Source organism: Mesoplodon bidens (genome assembly GCF_964165515.1).
Source record: "Mesoplodon bidens genome assembly, chromosome: 20".
NCBI classification, from domain to species: domain Eukaryota; kingdom Metazoa; phylum Chordata; class Mammalia; order Artiodactyla; family Ziphiidae; genus Mesoplodon; species Mesoplodon bidens.
The window spans coordinates 20,740,937-20,757,176 of NC_138181.1; the positions used below are offsets into that span (position 1 = coordinate 20,740,937).

The 16,240-nt window shown below is 41.5% G+C and overlaps 1 protein-coding gene and 1 long non-coding RNA gene across 2 annotated transcripts in view; one reads left to right on the forward strand and one right to left on the reverse strand.

Moving 5' to 3' along the window:
• The window catches only part of LOC308608318, a 78,426-nt gene that overhangs the window by 25,762 nt on the left and 36,424 nt on the right, over window positions 1–16,240 (reverse strand). The gene's annotated exons all lie outside the window — the stretch shown is intronic.
• On the forward strand, window positions 3,444–15,705 carry TRMT9B (tRNA methyltransferase 9B (putative)). The gene is made up of 3 exons (XM_081221227.1): window positions 3,444–3,759; window positions 7,930–8,103; window positions 14,364–15,705. Exons 1-3 carry the CDS (start codon window positions 3,606–3,608, stop codon window positions 15,395–15,397), a joined length of 1,362 nt encoding a protein of 453 aa, XP_081077353.1. The 5' UTR covers window positions 3,444–3,605; the 3' UTR covers window positions 15,398–15,705.

Sequence of the window (16,240 nt, forward strand, 5' to 3'; positions counted from 1 at the left end):
AGGATTGCAGAGACACACACTGGCTCATAAAGCTTCTGCCCAGAAGTGATTCACATCTTTTCTGATCACATGTGATGGTCAAAGCAAGTCCCATGGCTTTGCCTGAATCAAGCTGGGTAGACAAGTGTTATCCTAGTTACATGCCCAGAACAGGAAAACCAAACATCTGTGACCTGTTACTGACCACCCTGTTGCTAGAAGCAAGGATGCTGATGTTTCTCTCTTTGCTTCTCTCTCCATGGGAAACACACCAAGCCAGTGACCTCTCCTATTAACTTTCTCTCCTCTTTTCTGCTTTCCAAGGAACCACTTTCCATTGTACTTAACATAAAGCCCAAAATAGTTCTTCAAGTGTTTGATGCATTACGTTCTATGACTTCTCTGTCCCTTTCAAATTACTTTCTCTTCTTTCATGACTCACCAACAAGGCATCAGCTCCAAGGGCTGGACTTTGTCAGCACACAGATTAAGAAGCCTGGCTAAACCAAACCCTACCTTCCTAGCTACAGCTTGAACCCTATGTTACTACTTTAGTACTAGTCTTACTAGCTTAGTCATATTACCGGATTCACAAGGAATTTGCATATGTGTATACTGCAGGAAACTTAAATCCACAGACGGTTGAAAATGTCATATTGGATGGCCCCAACTCTACAGATCAATTTCATGGTCAGCTATATATTCTGCAGAATATAATCTTAAGTGTAAAGTAAACAAAATGGATTTATATTGTTCACACACTTTATAATAGCTCTTTGAGGTTACTTGTTTATAGTAGAAGGAGGGCAACTTGGGGGGAAGACTTAGAGAAAGGTCTCCACGGGGTGCTGTTCAGATACTACAAATTCTGAGCTTGTAGTTGGAGCCAGATGGAGGGGAATCGAGTTTATGTTGATTTTGCCACTTAACATGGGCAAGTGCTGTAAAGTATTAAAATGTATTTGTTTCACGGTTCTCAAGACTGTATGGCCTGATTGATTCCTCGAGGGGGAAAAGTTTTAAACAGACTTAAGTCTACTGAGATTTTGATTAAAGAGAAAAGCGCTCCGTGTTTGGGTTTTTCTCATGTGTAGGCAGTTATAGCCAGCCATATGTTTACTTTGTAAATTCTAGTTGAGGGTGCAATATAAGCTGTTTCAGTTTGGGTGGAAGTTTTGTCAGACATCACAAATGAGATTTGTACTCTGTCAGGAGTTTGCCAGTTTTTTGCAGGGACTGTGGGCAGGTCCGTAGTAATTAGGGATAACCTACTGCTAGTTTGTTCTAAGAGTGAATACTGAAAAGCTCTTCCTCACAGTTGAGGGAATGATGGAATTAGAATATTATCATTTGGTGATAGTATTACTCAGCCATAAAAAAAGAATGAAATTCTGCCATTTGCAGCAACGTGGATGGACCTAGAGAATATTATGCTTAGTGACATAAGTCAGAGAGAGAAAGACAAACACCATATGATTTCACTTACATGTGGAATCTAAAAAATAAAACAAATGAATGTATGTAACAAAACAGAAACAGACTCACAGATATAGAGAGCAAACTAGTGGTTACCAGTGGGGTAAGGGGAGGGGCAAAAGAGGGTTATGGAATTAAGAGATATAAACTACTACATATAAAATAGATAAGCAACAAGTTAACATTGTACAGCACAGGGAAATACAGTCATTATTTTGTAATAACTTTAAATGGAGTATAATCTATAAAAATATCGAATCACTATGTTGTACACCTGAAGCTAATACAATATTTTAAATCAACTATACTTCAGTTAGAAAGAGGCATCAATGGACTGGATGCTAAAAGTGGTGAGTGAGATGATGAGAAATAGGATATTTACATGGTCTCAAAGTATCTCTCATATTTCTTAAATAGAAAGCCAGGGAGGGGTGGCGGAGGGGTAGGCACTTTACAGTGGAGTAACTAATCAGATGCCATCTTACCCAAGTGCTTCCTACTTCCTAGAGTGGGAGTAGTGAGGGGGTGGGCGCATGGAGGGAACACAGAGGCTGTGCAAGGACATTACCTTCTCTTACCATATTCCCATCTACAAGCTTGTGGGTGTAGGGTCCCCTCTCTTCCCACACTCCCCAGGTTACTCTCTTCTACCAAAGCCAATGTTACCCTCTGTACTCAGAGTCCATTCTGGTTGTTTGTTTGCTTGTTTGTTCATTTTTTGAAGGCCTGCTGTGTGCTAACTACTGAGGATTCAGCATTAAGTAAGATAAGTCCTATTTACCTAGGATCTTCCAGCCAGTGCTAGAGAAAAGTATCTAACAGACTGTTACAGTCCTTGGTAATCTGTAGAGGATGCATGGGATGCAACAGGAGTACAAGGGGCAGGACTGAGCTAGCTGGTATGCACGAGTAGGGTCAAATGGGTTCTTCAGAGATTAATAATACTTTCATATTGGTTGGTAAAAAGCCACATTCTGAGCCCTTCCCTGGGATACTACTCCTCACTCACATGCCACAAGACAATAATTAAAAGATCAAACCCCAAATAAGCAGAGGCCTCTAAGAGCTGCTCTTGTACTTTGCCCACTCCTTTCTGATTGCCCTTATCCTGCATGGAAGTCAGGGAAGTCTTCCTGGAGGAGGCGATGCCTATGCCAAGGATGAACAGGAGTTCGCCTGGTAATGCACAGCAACCGTCCAGCCCCCGGATGACATGGGCTGTGTCATGCCTGAGAAGCCACGATCACTGAGTATTACAGGTGCATCTGATGCTGGGGAAGGGCGGTGAGAAATGGCTTCAAGAGGAAAATGGAGGCCGGATCAAAAAGAGCCTTGTATGCCCCCTGAGATACCTGAACTTGATCAGACAAGCTATAAAATGCCTTTGAAGAAGTCTAAGATAGGAAGCAACACAGTAAGACTTGTGTTATAGAAAAACAATTGTGGCATAATTGAAGGAAAGGGATTGAAGGGCAAACAAACAAACAAAAAAAACTGTTCACAGCCTGTTGAAGCAATTCAGGCAAGAAATGAGGACCTTTTCTAAAACAGAATCAGTAGGATATAGAGAAATGGTTGGAATCCAAAAAAATTAAAAAGGTAGAATCAGTTGGGCTTTGTGATTGGATTGGAGTGCTGAGCGACGTGCTATGAAATTTTACAATCTATTTAGCATCCGATAGAACGATTTTATCCAAAGTGAACCTTTGCTAAGACCTTTGTGTATGCTTCCAAAATTAAGAATTGATCTTTCAGAGAAACATACTATAATTCGCTCATTCCCAAATGACTGTTTTCTGAAGATGTGCAGGTAAGAAGGATGCATTTGCTAGCCTTCTGACAACTCTGGTGAGGTTCCAGTGAAGGCTGTGTTCTTTGCAGCTTATAAGAAAGTATAAAAACAGGGACTTCCCTGGTGGTCCAGTGGTTAAGGCTCCGTGCTTCCAGTGCAGGGGCTGTGGGTCTGATCCCTGGTCAGGGAAGTAAGATCCCACATGCCGCGTGGCATGGCCAGAAAAAAAAAAAAAGTATAAAAGCAGCACAATCTTGGCAGTTGTGAGTTCCCAATTTTAGGAAATCTGCATCCCCATCAGCCATCTCTGGTGCCTACTCTGAACTGCGTTCCTTGGTGTGGCCCTGTTTTCCCCAGGATGGATCATGCAGCTGCACAGCTGGAGAAACAGCACGTGCACGATGTGTATGAGAGCACCGCTCCTTACTTCAGCGACTTGCAGAGCAAAGCCTGGCCTCGTGTCCGCCAGTTCCTCCAGGACCAGAAGCCTGGCAGCCTCATCGCTGACATAGGTAACCCGGGGCGGTGCCACGTAATCTGAAATATATTCCATCATGCCTTTCCTTTTCAGATCCATTTTTCATTTCTGTTCTAACCAGAAGTCTGAAATTGTGTCCTTGGCATGTCAGCACCTGGAATATTCACTTTATAGCAGAAATTCATACAGTCAAGCCAGAAAGTAGAAAAGCCCCTCAAATCTACATATAGACAGTGGCAATTTTTTCAGAGCCTTCGTGCACATCCTCCCACAAAAATCAACCTGACGTTGCTTGAATAAATCAGGATTGAAATGGCCGCTTGTGAAACTGACCATTTTAAATTCAGAGTGGACTTCCCTGGTGGCGCAGTGGTTAAGAATCCGCCTGCCAGTGCAGGGGACACGGGTTCGAGCCCTGGTCCGGGAAGTCTCACATGCCGCGGAGCAACTAAGCCCGTGCGCCACAGCTACTAAGCCTGCGTGCTAGAGCCTGCAAGCCACAACTACTGAGCCCACGTGCCACAAGTACTGAAGCCCGCACGCCTAGAGCCCGTGCTCTGCAACAAGAGAAGCCACTGCGATGAGAAGACCGCACACCGCAACGAAGAGTAGCCCCCGCTCGCTGCAACTAGAGAAAGCCCTCACGCAGCAACGAAGACCCAACACAGCCAAAAAATTAATTAATTAATTAATTAAAAAAATACTTTAAAAAACACTGAATGATTTAAAATAATAATAAACTTAGAGACATTCACATTCGTGAATACAGTGTTTTGGTGGCTCACGCTGAGTAGCTCTCACACCTTCTAAAGAAGAGCCAGAATTGTGAGATTATAGAAGAGGTCCTATAACCTCTTATGAATCTCATGGATCCTGTCCCTTAACTATTCCTTAGGGGTCTTATTATTAGAGCATATCTTTAATTAGATCATATCTTCATAATCAAGCAAATAATGATTTGCTTGGAGGACTTTGGCTCAGTATCTTTTGGAATGTAGAAGTGGTAAATCACAGCCCAGGAGATCTAAGATTAAGTTTTAAGACATGGTAGTATTCCTATTTGAAGCATGCCCACTTAAAATGGCTTTCTAGCAATTACATGCATACGGCACCGTAAGAATCGTTAAGTCTACAGTTACAAGTTCCGTCTAATTTGACATTCACTCTAAATTTTGGTAAGAGAAACAGATGTGCCCAGGGCTTTTGGCTTGTTAAAGATGGTGCGAGCGTGTAGAATTTGGGGAAGGGGTACGTGTCATGTAGAAGTGGAGAGGCTTTAAAAACATCTTTATCATGTCAACTTAAAAAAAAAATCTGGTTTCATAAAATGCAGTGAGTTTGGAACTCTTACCACTCACAATATAAGCAAAGTACCAGAATCTTAAATCAACTGGGAGGAAAAGGTTTGGGGACAACAGAATATATATGCTAATTTCTTATACCTTACACCAAAAATTCCAAATGGAGCAAAGATTTAAGTGTAAGAAAATGAATTCATTAAAGGACTAGATGATGACTATATAATTTTAAAAAATATTCTCAAAAGCAAAAGGCCTCTCAATGTATGACACAAAAAAAGGGAGAAGTCATAAAATAAAATACAGTTGACTGTCATTATCCACAGTAGTTAGGTTCTATAAAGTTTCCGTGAACCCTGAATTAGTGAATACTGAGTTATTGCCCTAGGGGAAATACTGGATTAGGTTCCTAGGAGCCTGTGGTCACAATATTTTTGTCAACTGGTCAATACCTAATCTTGTTTCATGTGTGTTTCTGTTTAAAGCTTTACATGCATGCGCTGCCAGTACAGACGTGGGCACTGCAAATAAATTTTAGCAATTAGGTGAAGAGGCAGATACAGTCTGTGAGCAATGAGGATTAATTGCATTGGTATTTTTGACAACATAAAATTTAAAAGGTTCTACAAGGCAAATTTCTAGACAAATATATAAATGAAGTAGAAAACCAAAAACAAACTAGGTAAAAATATCTGCAATATATCTGACAGAAAAATAGACAATTTTCTTACTCTGTGGAGCCCTCTTCAAAGCCAGTATGAAAAAGACCAACAACCCCCCTGCAAAATGATGAAACCATATGAACAAACAGTTCAAAAATGGGGGAATACAAATTGCTTAAATTTTTTTGATAGGAAATCCATTTAAATGGCTTAACAAGGTACAAAAAAATGTACAGTGAAAAATATTCTCTCATCCCAGTCTTCCAGCACCAAGTAACCCACATCAGAGGCACCATGCTCTTAGCTTTTTTTTTTTTGCAGTACGTGGGCCTCTCGCTTTAGCTTCTTGTATAATCTTCTTGAGGTATTTCACATAAATATAAGCGTATTTGTGCATATAAGTGTGTGCATTGGTGGATTTCCCTTTTTCAATTACACAAATTAGTATGTTATACAAACTGCTATACACCTAGCTCTTGTTTCTTTTAATATATTGAGATCACTCCATGTTTGTTCTCATAGAGCTGCTAACTATTAAAAGCTGCATAGCTTTCTATGCTAATAACACCATACCAACAGATATGTATGTTGTTTGCTACATTTTGCTACTACATATTATGGCACGAATAATATTCTTTAAGTACCGCTGTGCAAATCAATAATTATATCTAGTAAATGTTATTTTACCCATTTGTATCTTTTTTTTTTTTTTTTTGCGGTACTTGGGCCTCTCACTGTTGTGGCCTCTCCCGTTACGGAGCACAGGCTCCGGACGCACAGGCTCAGCGGCCATGGCTCACGGGCCCAGCCGCTCCGTGGCATGTGGGATCTTCCCAGACCGGGGCACCAACCGGTGTCTCCTGCATCGGCAGGCGGACTCTCAACCACTGCGCCACCAGGGAAGCCCCTGGGCTGTGTAAATCTTGAATTACTTGGGTCTCTGCCACCAGAAAGTGAATGTCAAAAATGGTCTATTTAAGGGACTTCCCTGGTGGTCCGGTGGTTAAGACTCCCAATGCAGGGGGCCTGGGTTCGATCCCTGGTCAGGAAGCTAGATCCTGCATGCCGCAACTAAAGATCACGTGTGCCACAACTAAGACCCGGTGCAGCCAAATAAACAAATATTTTTTTTAAAAATGGTCTATTTAAGAAAAAATAGTTCTTTGTCAGAGTTGTATTCAGAGTTAATAGAGATCATTTAAAACCTAGCACTGACAACAGATTGGATAAAAAGATGCTGAAATCCTTTTTTCATTCAAATTCAAATTTTCAATTTTTGAAAGGCCTGTTTTATTGTGTAAGTTATTTTATCTATACCCATTGAAAAGTTGTTGACAGTAGTCTGTTTTACATAGCCAGCAAGTGATGAAGGTTTGGAAAGATAACACAAGAATAAATGCCCAGAACATGTAGACCTAAACATAATGAAATATGCGTGTGAAGGTAACTTTTGTAGAGAGACTGGACCTTGTCACTAGGATACTAGGGAACTATTATTCTCCGCTGGAGGCCAGCTGACATTTCTTGATTGTGCTATCCTGTTAAGAAAGCCCTATGGACATGACCTCATTCAATAAACAATATTTCTTTTTCCCATTTTCGTTTCCTCTTATCTCCTATATAAAAACATGTATGTGCTCTCTGAAGGCTTTTCTTTTTGTTTTTGTGTGTACCTTCAATCCATGTTGTGTTCTGTCTTGGTTAGTTAATACAGGCAGACCTCATTTTATTGCACTTCCCAGATACTGTGTTGTGTTTTGTACCAACTAAAGGTCTGTGGCAGCCCTGCACTGAGCCAGTCTATTGGTGCTATTTTTCCAACACCATTTGCTCACTTTGTGTCTCTGTGTCACATTTTGGTAATTCTCACAGTATTTCAAACCCTCCACCAGCAAAAACATTATGACTTGCTGAAGGCTCAGATGATGGTTAACATTTTTTTAGCAATACACTGTTTTAAAATTAAGGTATGTACATTGTTTCTGTAGACATAATGCCCTTGGACACTGAACAGACCACAGTATAGTGTAAATGTAACTTTTACATGCACTGGGAAGCCAAAAGAGTCATGTGACTCGCTTCATTGGGACATTCGCTTTATTGCAATGGTCTGGAATGAAACCCGCAGCATCTCCGAGGTTCGCCTGTATCAAGTTATTTCTATTCCCTGTGATAAGACAAAGTGACCGACCATGTTCCCCTTTCCATTAAGGATAGCGGGTAACACAGGTTTTTCTCTTACAGGTTGTGGAACTGGAAAGTATCTGAAAGTGAACAGCCAGGTACACACCCTGGGCTGTGACTACTGTGCACCGTTGGTAGAGATTGCCCGGAGTAGAGGATGTGAAGTCATGGTATGTGACAACCTTAATCTCCCCTTTAGGGATCAGGGCTTCGACGCCATCATCTCCATAGGAGGTAAGGCAGCCCCGTCACACATTCACTCTTCACCATGAGAATAGCGTTACCTAGCTGAGGCTGCTCTCACAACTCAACATCCATTCTTTGTAGAAAGATCTATGTAATTCATTTTGTCTAATTTTTAAAAATATTGCAACTGAACTATTTAACTAAGTTCAAATGTACTTACGGTGGTACATACGATTGTTTTAACTAGTTCAACCCTCAAACTGTTGTTTTCTTCTTTTTGATGACTCATTCCAATTTCTTTCACTTACGAGTAAGAAAGTATTGGAGGAATTGTACTCATTGAATATAGTACTTTGTTCTACTGAAATGAAGCCAGATTCTTTCAACGTGAAGTAGATCTTTAGAAGTCATATTACCTTTTCCAGGCCACAGGTGTGCCCTTTATTAGCAGACTATTGTAGGACTAAGGCACTGAATGTCACTGGAAGGATGTGTCACCAACCTGCCACTCACTGTACAAAAGTCGCTGGGGAAGATGGTCCCACCTGGTCCCAGATTGCATTGTTTTTATAGTGCCAGTCTGCTCTCTTACTGCCAGAGATTGTTCATAAATCTAGGGAATACATTCCTCATATTCTCCCAACAAGTGTGCCCATAAAATATACATGCCAAAAATGAAAAGAAACAGCAAAGATCCATGCTTGAAATATACACAGGTAAGGGTCATTTTACTCAATACATACAGTCCTGAAACTTAGCGTGTTAGTCATATTTAAGTGTGCTGGGGAATCATGTTATTTAAGGAAATCTTGTGGCAAATCCTTCCCCAAAGCGAAAAATCTTTTGCAGGGCAAATTATTTCCTCCAACACACTTTAAAAAAAGTAACGTATTTGAATATAACAAGCTTTATCAAAGCAAGGTGAATCTATATAAAACTGACCGCCAGATAAACATATGGAATAAGACTGCTCCATCCTGGAATAGATGAGAAATCGGTATTTCCAGCATTCGCTGGGGCCTGTATCTTTGCATAGTGAGGGGATGCACGCTTGGATGCCATAACCTTGGAACCAGTTAGGACTGGCAGGAGGTGGTTGCCATGGAAACCTGCTCTTTGACAGCCCTGCTTCTTTGCGTTTGAAACTGTTAAGTCCATTTGGTTTTAAGCATTAAGAGAAGGGATTCCTGTTGAACCAAGCAACACTATGCAATGCTCTGAATCTTTAGTAGGCAGAATTTTTGGTTTGGTCATGCTACCTGAAGAACCAGAAATTGGACGGAGGCCAGAGAAGTGTAGTTTTTTGCTCTTCTATTGTTTACTTTAGTTGTAGAGTCTATACAGCTGGCTACCTACAAAGAGGCTGTGCTGTTGAACCACTGTTGCAGGCGTGGGGCTCCTGACCAACTTTCTTACTTCAGGGAAATGCTCCATGTTGTACATGGTTAAGTCTTTCTTTTTTTTTTTTTTTTAATTTTATTTATTTATTTATGACTGTGTTGGCTCTTCGTTTCTGTGCGAGGGCTTTCTCTAGTTGCGGCAAGTGGGGGCCGCTCCTCATTGCGGTGCGCGGGCCTCTCACTATCGCAGCCTCGCTTGTTGCGGAGCACAGGCTCCAGACGCACAGGCTCAGTAGTTGTGGCTCACGGGCCTAGTTGCTCCGCGGCATGTGGGATCTTCCCAGACCGGGGCTCGAACCCGTGTCCCCTGCACTGGCAGGCAGATTCTCAACCACTGTGCCACCAGGGAAGCCCCAAGTCTTTCTTTTCTTTCAGTTTAAGTCTCCTGCCCACAGAGGAAATGGAGCACACCAGGTTGCCATCTTCCAATGAAAAATGCTTCCTTAGGTGGAAGGAAACCCAGCATGTGTTTTTATGAACTGTAACTATAATTAACGTGGTGCAGTCAATTTCCAATTAGATTTTACATTTAGAACTATATTATGAGAACTTTCAATAAACCGTCTCTCCTATGTCCATATATATTTACTTCCCTATTTAGAATTCTGTATGTTGGCATTTCTTGCTTAACATGAAGAAAGATAGTTTTAAATATATAGTTTTCCATGTCACTTAGTAATGAGACGGTAAGCATCATACCTAATTATACATTCCTTATGTTCTACTCACAGATTACGAAAAGAAACAGTCTTTCTGCTTACTTTTAGAATAGTATGACATGTGTCTGGAGAGCTGATTCACTTTGTTATACAGCAGAAACTAACACACCATTGTAAAGCAATCATACTCCAATAGAGATGTTAAAAAAAAAAAAAGAATAATATGACCAAAATTTTATAAAAATTTGTTCATCTATTGAAATAGTGTCAACCAAGTATTCGTGCCAGTGGTTCTCAACTTGCGGTTACACTGCCCCCCACCCTCAGGCGATGCCTGTCAATGTCTGGAGACAGTTTTGGTTGTCGAAACTGGGTATGTGTATGTGCTGCCATCATCTAGTTGCTGCCTCCCCAGCTCCCACAAGAAAGAATCATCTAGCTTGTTTACAGACGCCAACAATGCTGAGGTTGAAAAATTCTGCTTCATGCTAAACCCACAGATTCTGAATGCTTCCAGTTAGATGAGACAAACACCCTTAAAAATTAAATAACAGTACATCATAAAATCCCAAGATATAACAGGACTTTAAAGATGATCTTGTGTAATTTCTGATTCTGGAGTCCAGTCACTGAATTCTACCTACCCACTTGTTCAATTCAACACCCTATCCTACAGGATACATATAATGAGTACTACTTTTGCCTTTAAATTGTGATTATGATTTTTAAACAACAGGGGACATTTTTATCCTTTAAAATTCAACACAGTTTCCTGACATTGATAAAATTCATATAAATATATGTTTAGGTCCCATTTGGGTTACATTTACAATGTTTCTTAATAGAACATGTATGCATAGGCATGTATAATACCTTTTATATGTAATGAACACTTCATTTGTAAATTTTCTCTTTTTCAAAAGCATTTGGCTTAAAAGTTACTTAGTATTATATGTTAAGTATAAATATAAAATATAATATGAAAGATTCAGATATTTCCTTGGTGAAATTATGGTATTAAAATGGATTATCGTATAACAAATATTTCAGGAATGAAAAATATAAAGATGTTCTTCCTTAAAAACAAAACTTCTGGGCCTCCCTGGTGGCGCAGTGGTTGAGAGTCCGCCTGCCGATGCAGGGGATACGGGTTCGTGCCCCGGTCTGGGAGGATCCCATATGCCGCGGAGCGGCTGGGCCCGTGAGCCGTGGCCGCTGGGCCTGCGCGTCCGGAGCCTGTGCTCCGCAACGGGAGAGGCCACGGCAGTGAGAGGCCCGCATACCACAAAAAGAAAAAAAAAAAAAAACAAAAACAAAACTTCTGGGGACTTCCCTGGTGGTCCAGTGGCTAAGACTCCGCACTCCCACTGCAGGGGCCCCGGGTTTGATCCCTGGTCAAGGAACTAGATCCCACATGCCGCAACTAAAGATCCTGCATGCTGCAACTAAGACCCGGCACAGCCAAATACATAAATAACTATTTTTAAAAAAAACAACTTCTGAAGCCAAGAATCCTGAAATGTTGAAGACCTATAAATCTGATAAAAAGAAATTACTGTATTAAAATAGTCCTGGTTTAATGGCGTTTTTTTTTTTTTTTTTTTTTTTTTTTTTTTGCGGTAGGCGGGCCTCTCACTGTTGTGGCCTCTCCCCTTGCAGAGCACAGGCTCCGGACGCGCAGGCTCAGCAGCCATGGCTCACGGGCCCAGCCGCTCTGCGGCATGTGGGATCTTCCCAGACCGGGGCACGAACCCGTGTCCCCTGCATCAGCAGGCGGACTCTCAACCACTGCGCCACCAGGGAAGCCCAAATGGCGTTTTTTAATGGCCAAAACACAAGAACACAGTTGCTTCTCATTATTCACCATCATTATGTTCTGTAATGTCCCATGAACACTGAATTAACAAATACTGAACCATTGCCCCCAGGGATAATACAGGATTAGGTTCTTGTAAGCCTCTGGTCACAATACTTTTTGTCAACTAATCAACATGTCATCTTGTTTTATGTGCGTTTCTGTTTAAAGATGACTTATTTAATTTTGAACTCATGCCAGCAACACTATAACACCCAAAAGGAGCTCATCTAACTCACATATTTTCTCCGTAAGACACATCGCAGCCTTACGGCTTACGAACCCTAGACAGCACTTCCACCCAGTGCTGGGGCAGGGCTGTGAGGGATCGTCAACAGAGAGACCACCAACAAAACACCAAGATGCGAAAACACACGGCACGAAACAGGCTGTGAAAAGGACACTTGCTGACAGCACCAGAGCTGAGACAGGAAGGCAGAGCATCTCCTCGCGGGACCCCAGCTGGGAACGTGGGCCTTGGGAGGCTCAACTTTTTGGCTGTTCTACGCATGTCAAGGAATGACTACGAAAATGCTGAGCGTACTGAGTTCTGAAGTCACAAGGCAATTTTAGCAAGTAGGCAAATTTGCAGATACAGAATCCACAGATGACGAGGATCACCTGCATTTAGAAAACGCACCCATGGAAGTTCCAGAGTGAATGAGGTGCAAGTTATGGGGGACATTAACGGCCAGGAGTATCCTAGATGTGAACGTTAGTACTGTCCTAAGTTTTACTCAGCCCTGACTTCTCTGCCCCCTTTTAGCTCATTGACCATGACACTACTTCGAGAAGTGTAAGCTTTCAAACTGACCATTATAAAGGGCCCTTTCTTTGGGGATGGGGATTGGGGAGAACAGCCTGACACCTAGTGAAGTAAAGTACTTGGTCAAAGATCACAAGGCTGGGGCTTCCCTGGTGGCGCAGTGGTTGAGAGTCCGCCTGCCGATGCAGGGGACACGGGTTCGTGCCCCGGTCCGTGAGGAACCCACATGCCGCGGAGCGGCTGGGCCCGTGAGCTATGGCCGCTGAGCCTGCATGTCCGGAGCCTGTGCTCCGCAACGGGAGAGGCCACAGTGGTGAGAGGCCCGCGTTCCGCACAAAAAAAAAAAAAAAAAAAAGATCACAAGGCTGGTCACTGGTAGATCTAGGACAAAATACACTGGTGTCCTGTTCTTTAAATGCATTTGAACCTAATACCTCTTGCACTGCTGCATGGTACAGTAAGAGAAACCAGGGTTTGTGCCCTGCTGATAGGAAAGCAAACCTGATTGGGAACAATACAAAGTGTGCCTCTTGTATAACCTTCCTCTGACAACTTTAGCCATATGATCATCTCATTTTAGGCATTTACTACCTCTCTGTGGCAGGTAAACTGAAGAGATTTATTTCCCTGAAACCATTACTAACCTCTGGATCATGCTGAGGTTACAGGAGCTGTTTCGTCTTCTCTGTTCCCTCACTACTCATATCTGAGCAGTAGTGTCCAGACTTTCCTGAGAGCTAATTTCCTACCTGAGATAAGTGATAGGCATATGTGTGGAAAAATAATTTGATGTTTTCTCTTGACACGGTGTGATTAAACTCTAGAAGCTAACAGACTAGTGCTTTCTATATACTGTTTGATAAAACTATGCCTAATAACCCACCTAAGACTAGATACAGGCAGTCCTGCTTGACTCTCACTTTAACTCTGCAACGACCGCAACTAAAATGATGACCTATAAGCTGCTTTTTCTCAAGTATACACAACAATTTCATATTATATTAACATTATTAAAAACTATAAGCAATCATTACTACATGTCAAAATTACATCATACTAAGTGAAGTCAGTCAAAGACAAATATGTGATATCACTTATGTGTAGAATTTTTTTAAAAAAATGATACAAATGAACTTATTTACAAAACAGAAACAGACTCACAGATTTAGAGAACGTACTTCTGGTTACCGGGGCGGGGAAGGGTGGGGAGAAGGAATAGTTAGGGAGCTCGGGATTGACATGTACACATTGCCATGTTTTAAGATAGATGACTAGCAAGGACCTATTGTATAGCACAGGGAACTCTGCTCACTATTCTGTAATAAATAACCTAGATAGGAAAAGAATCTGAAAAAGAATAGATACATGTATATGTATAATCACTTTGCTGTACACCTGAAATGAACACAGTATTTTTGATCAACTATACTCCAGTGTAAAATTTAAAAAAAGAAAGCATACCTCTTTCTTTACCATTCTTCAACCCAGAAAACAGTTGTGATATAATTCTAATAAAAATCTTTATTTAGGAAAAAAAATGCATCATTTTTATATGGAAAATACTAGCCTGTACATGTGTAGGTTTATGTGTGTATATACACACTGAGATCTAGTTTCTTCTTTTTCAGTCATACATCATTTTTCTACAAAACAAAGAAGAATCAGAGCACTAAAAGAAATGGCCAGGGTCTTAGTTCCTGGAGGCCAGCTGATGATTTATGTTTGGGCCATGGAACAAAAGAACCGGCACTTTGAGAAGCAAGACGTGCTTGTTCCATGGAACAAAGCCTTGTGCTCCCAGCCCCTCTCGGAATCCAGCCAGCCTGGGAGAAAGAAGCAGTGTGGGCATCCAGAAAGAAGCCATCCCTACCACCCTCCCTGCTCTGCGTGTCGCTGTCCTGTTTGTTTTAAGGGGTGCTGTGATTCGAGGAGGTCCCATAGCGTGGACTGTGACTCTGCTCTAGCTGGCACCTGCTGTGCAAATATTTCCAAGGAAGGCGAGGAAGAGAATGGATTCTATAACACGCTGGGGAAATCTTTTCGTTCCTGGTTTTCCTCTAGATCTTTGGATGAATCAACTCTAAGGAAGCAAATTGAAAAAATGAGACCCTTGAAAAACACAGAAAGTTGGGCCAATAGCACGATATCCACCCAGCCTTCAAGACACTCCAGTTTCGACTTAGATCATCCAGAGCCATTTTCAACAGGAGAGCAAAATTTAGATGAGGAAGTCTTTGTGGAGACTTCTCCAAAACACCTGGAATGGCTGAGAGCGCCCACCACACACAAACACCTAAATGGAGACCATCCAAGAGGCGTGAGGAGAAATGGAGATGGGAATTTTCTGGGTAGCACCAATACCAAGGAGAATTGTATGGATGCAGGTAACTTAGAAGAGGGTACCCCTTCTGCTAGTAAAATATGGAGGAGGATTTCTTCAGCTGATTCCAAAGATTCCAACCCAGGTGACACCATTTCTGTCAAAGAACAACAGCCCGACATTTTGGATTCTGGTGCCTTTATGCGCTATTACCACGTATTTCGAGAAGGCGAGCTCTATGGCCTGCTGAAGGAGAGTGTGTCGGAGCTCCATATTCTGAGCTCTGGGAATGATCATGGCAACTGGTGTATCATTGCAGAGAAGAAGGAAAGCTGTGACTGATCAGATCATTTCAGACATCTCCTCCAAAAGATGAACCCCATTCTTCTCACTGGGTTTGTGATATGGTCCCCTGAATGGGCATCCAATTTCGTCATTGGGTCTGTATTGAATCCATTTATATTTTGGTCTATAGAGACTATGAATTCATCATCTTTTTAGTCTATAGACAAGCACAGTGCTTGGCATCTGACAAAGAGTATTTGTGGTTAAATGTTAATATAAGAGATCTGAAGAAGCAATATAACATGAACTTCAATACAGCTGAATTACTATAATAATACATGTATACTGTTTTTCAGTATTACATATGATTTCAAAAGATTCTGCTTTTAAGTATACCTTTTAAAAACATTATTTGTATATAGGAAGGGGGTAATTCCTACTTCTCTGGTTGTAATTTAGATCTGCAAGATAATAGGTAAACTCATACCACTGCACAAATGTAATTTGAACCATGTGATAAATGATTTCGTTGCCAAGGCCTTGCTTCTATTTAAAGTCTTCAGAAAGGTGAGAGACGGTGGAGAGAGACAAGAAGGTTCTGAGAACTTTTCTAGATGATAAGCAAACTTGCTTCAAGATAAGTAAATAATAAGGTTTTTGATGGTGCTCAGAAGGCTTTAAAGGCACTGTCAGCATGTAGAGAGTGGAGTATGTGGGCACCGGGAAGTTGCTGCAAGTTACCCAGGTGGTATTCTTCCAACCTTCTTAGAAGCAGGAATATCCAGTTACGGCAAGACCAAGATTGACTAATGAGTTTTCATCTGGAATGATGCTTTACTTATGCATTGAAGGGATACTTAGGAAATGAGAATCTGGTTGAAACAGTGCTTTTTATTGGTT

What these genes read in the sequence shown, in the direction of transcription:
- TRMT9B (XM_081221227.1), top strand. Translation starts at nt 3,606, where the DNA reads ATGGATCATGCAGCTGCACAGCTGGAGAAACAGCACGTGCACGATGTG. An exon ending in CAGCCTCATCGCTGACATAG is followed by an intron (nt 3,760 to 7,929) that starts GTAACCCGGGGC and finishes TTTCTCTTACAG; the next exon opens with GTTGTGGAACTGGAAAGTAT. An exon ending in CGCCATCATCTCCATAGGAG is followed by an intron (nt 8,104 to 14,363) that starts GTAAGGCAGCCC and finishes CTTCTTTTTCAG; the next exon opens with TCATACATCATTTTTCTACA.